The following is a 1,788-nucleotide window of genomic DNA, read 5'->3' as shown; positions in this document are numbered from 1 at the left end:
ATGGAATGTTTAAAACTCACAGCTGAGCAGGAAAAACGACTCACTGCGTATGAAAACAACTGTCTTCGACGTATCCAAAACATTAACTGGAAGGATAGGATAACAAACATGGAAATTCGCCAATACACAAACCAGCCTGATGTCGCTGATGTAGTCAGGCAACGAAGATGGCGCTATTTTGGCCATGTTATCCGTATGCCAAGATCGAGGCTACCAAATATGATCCTCCAGAGGCAACCAGATGGCATACGCCGGGTAGGAATGCCCAAACACCCGCTTCACAGGACATTTGTGAGGCATAAGAGAGCCCTTCACGCATCTTTCATACTAGAGTGGGAGGACGTTTACGCCACAGCTCAGTTGCAGGAGGACTGGTGGTTGTTAACGGACGCCCTGTGAGCCTCTGGAGGTACAGGGGGAGCTAAGGTCTAAGGTAAGGTAAGAGCAGGGCACTTCGTATCGAAGAAGCTGTCGTAGAAACTTCGAAAAGGGCTCGTTCAATTGGAAATTGGAGTGACTTGTGCCCTTTTTAATAGTCGAAAGTGCTTGGGAGACAACTAACATCCCTTCAACGCCCACCATTTCCCGAAACACATCCAATCAAAATTTTGAGATAGCCATTTTGTTCAGCGTAGTTGATGTCCTGATAGAAATTATGTTTTTGAGGAGGACACTCCCCAGCAGCCTTCAGGGCAAGGGTTGTAAGTTATGCCCTGGAGGCATATAAGTTTTTTATAGAAGGCGTTGTCGTAGATTCAAAAAAGGCTCATTCGATTGGAAATTCAAAGGGCTAGTGCCGTTTTTAATAGTTGAAAGTGATTGGAGGGCAACTAGCCGCCCCCACGCCCATCATTCCCCCAAATACATCCAATCAAAATTTTGAGATAGCCATTTGGTTCAGCGTAGTTGATTTCAGAATAGAAATTATGTTTTGAGGAGGACACTCTCCCACAGCCTTCAGGGCAAGGGTTGTAAGTTATGCCCTGGGGGTATATAAAGTTCTTATAGAAAGCGTTGTCATAGAAACTTTAAAAAGGGCTTATTCGATTGGAAATTCAAGTGGCTATTGTCTTTTTTTATAGTCGAAAGGGATTGAAGGGGACTAACTCCCACTTCACGTCCGATTTTTCCCCAAACCCATCCAATCAAAATTTTAAGACAGCCATTTTATTCAACGTAGTTTTACTTTCTGGAAATTAAGTCTTTGAGGATGAAAATTCCCTCAAAGCCCTCCGGACAAGGGTTGTAAGTTATGCCTGGGGGCATATAAAGTTTTATAAAACGCATTTTCTTAAAAACTTCAAAAAGGGTTCATTCGATTAGAAATTGAAATGGCTAGTGTCCTTTTTAATTGTCGAAAATATTTGAAAGGCAACTAACAATCCTTCCACGCCCACCACATCCCCAAACACATCCACTCAAAATTTTGAGATAGCCATTTTGTTCCACGCAGTTGAAAGTTCAGGAAATTATAACTTTGAGCAGGACACTCTCCCCACAGTCTTCAGGGCAAGGGTTATAAGTTATGCCCTTGGGGCATATAAGGTTTTTATTGAAATCTTTGTCGTAGTAACTTGAAAAAGGGCTCATTCTATTGTAAATTCAATGGTCTAGTGCCCTTTTTAATAGTCGAAAGTGACTTTGAGGGCAACTAGCCCCCTCTCGTCCACCTTTACCCTAAACACATCCAATCAAAATTTTTATATAGCCATTTTGTTCAGTGTTGTGGATTTCCAGATAGAAATCATGTTTTTGAGGAGGACACTCCCCCACAGCCCTCAGGGCAAG

The 1,788-nt window shown here is 42.6% G+C and overlaps 1 protein-coding gene across 1 annotated transcript; it reads left to right on the top strand.

Annotated features, from left to right (window-relative positions):
• Window positions 1-399, top strand: LOC148945873 (uncharacterized). Its single transcript, XM_089097537.1, has one exon. It carries the CDS (start codon window positions 1-3, stop codon window positions 397-399), a length of 399 nt encoding a protein of 132 aa, XP_088953663.1.
• Window positions 400-1,788: the final 1,389 nt, after the last annotated feature.

The sequence above is a fragment of the Artemia sp. Qi Xiang Cuo genome, chromosome 12, assembly GCF_049724085.1.
Source record: "Artemia sp. Qi Xiang Cuo chromosome 12, ASM4972408v1, whole genome shotgun sequence".
Taxonomy (NCBI): Eukaryota; Metazoa; Arthropoda; class Branchiopoda; order Anostraca; family Artemiidae; genus Artemia; species Artemia sp. Qi Xiang Cuo.
The sequence above is the reverse complement of the archived record's forward strand: the minus strand, read 5'-3'. Positions and strand labels throughout refer to the sequence as shown.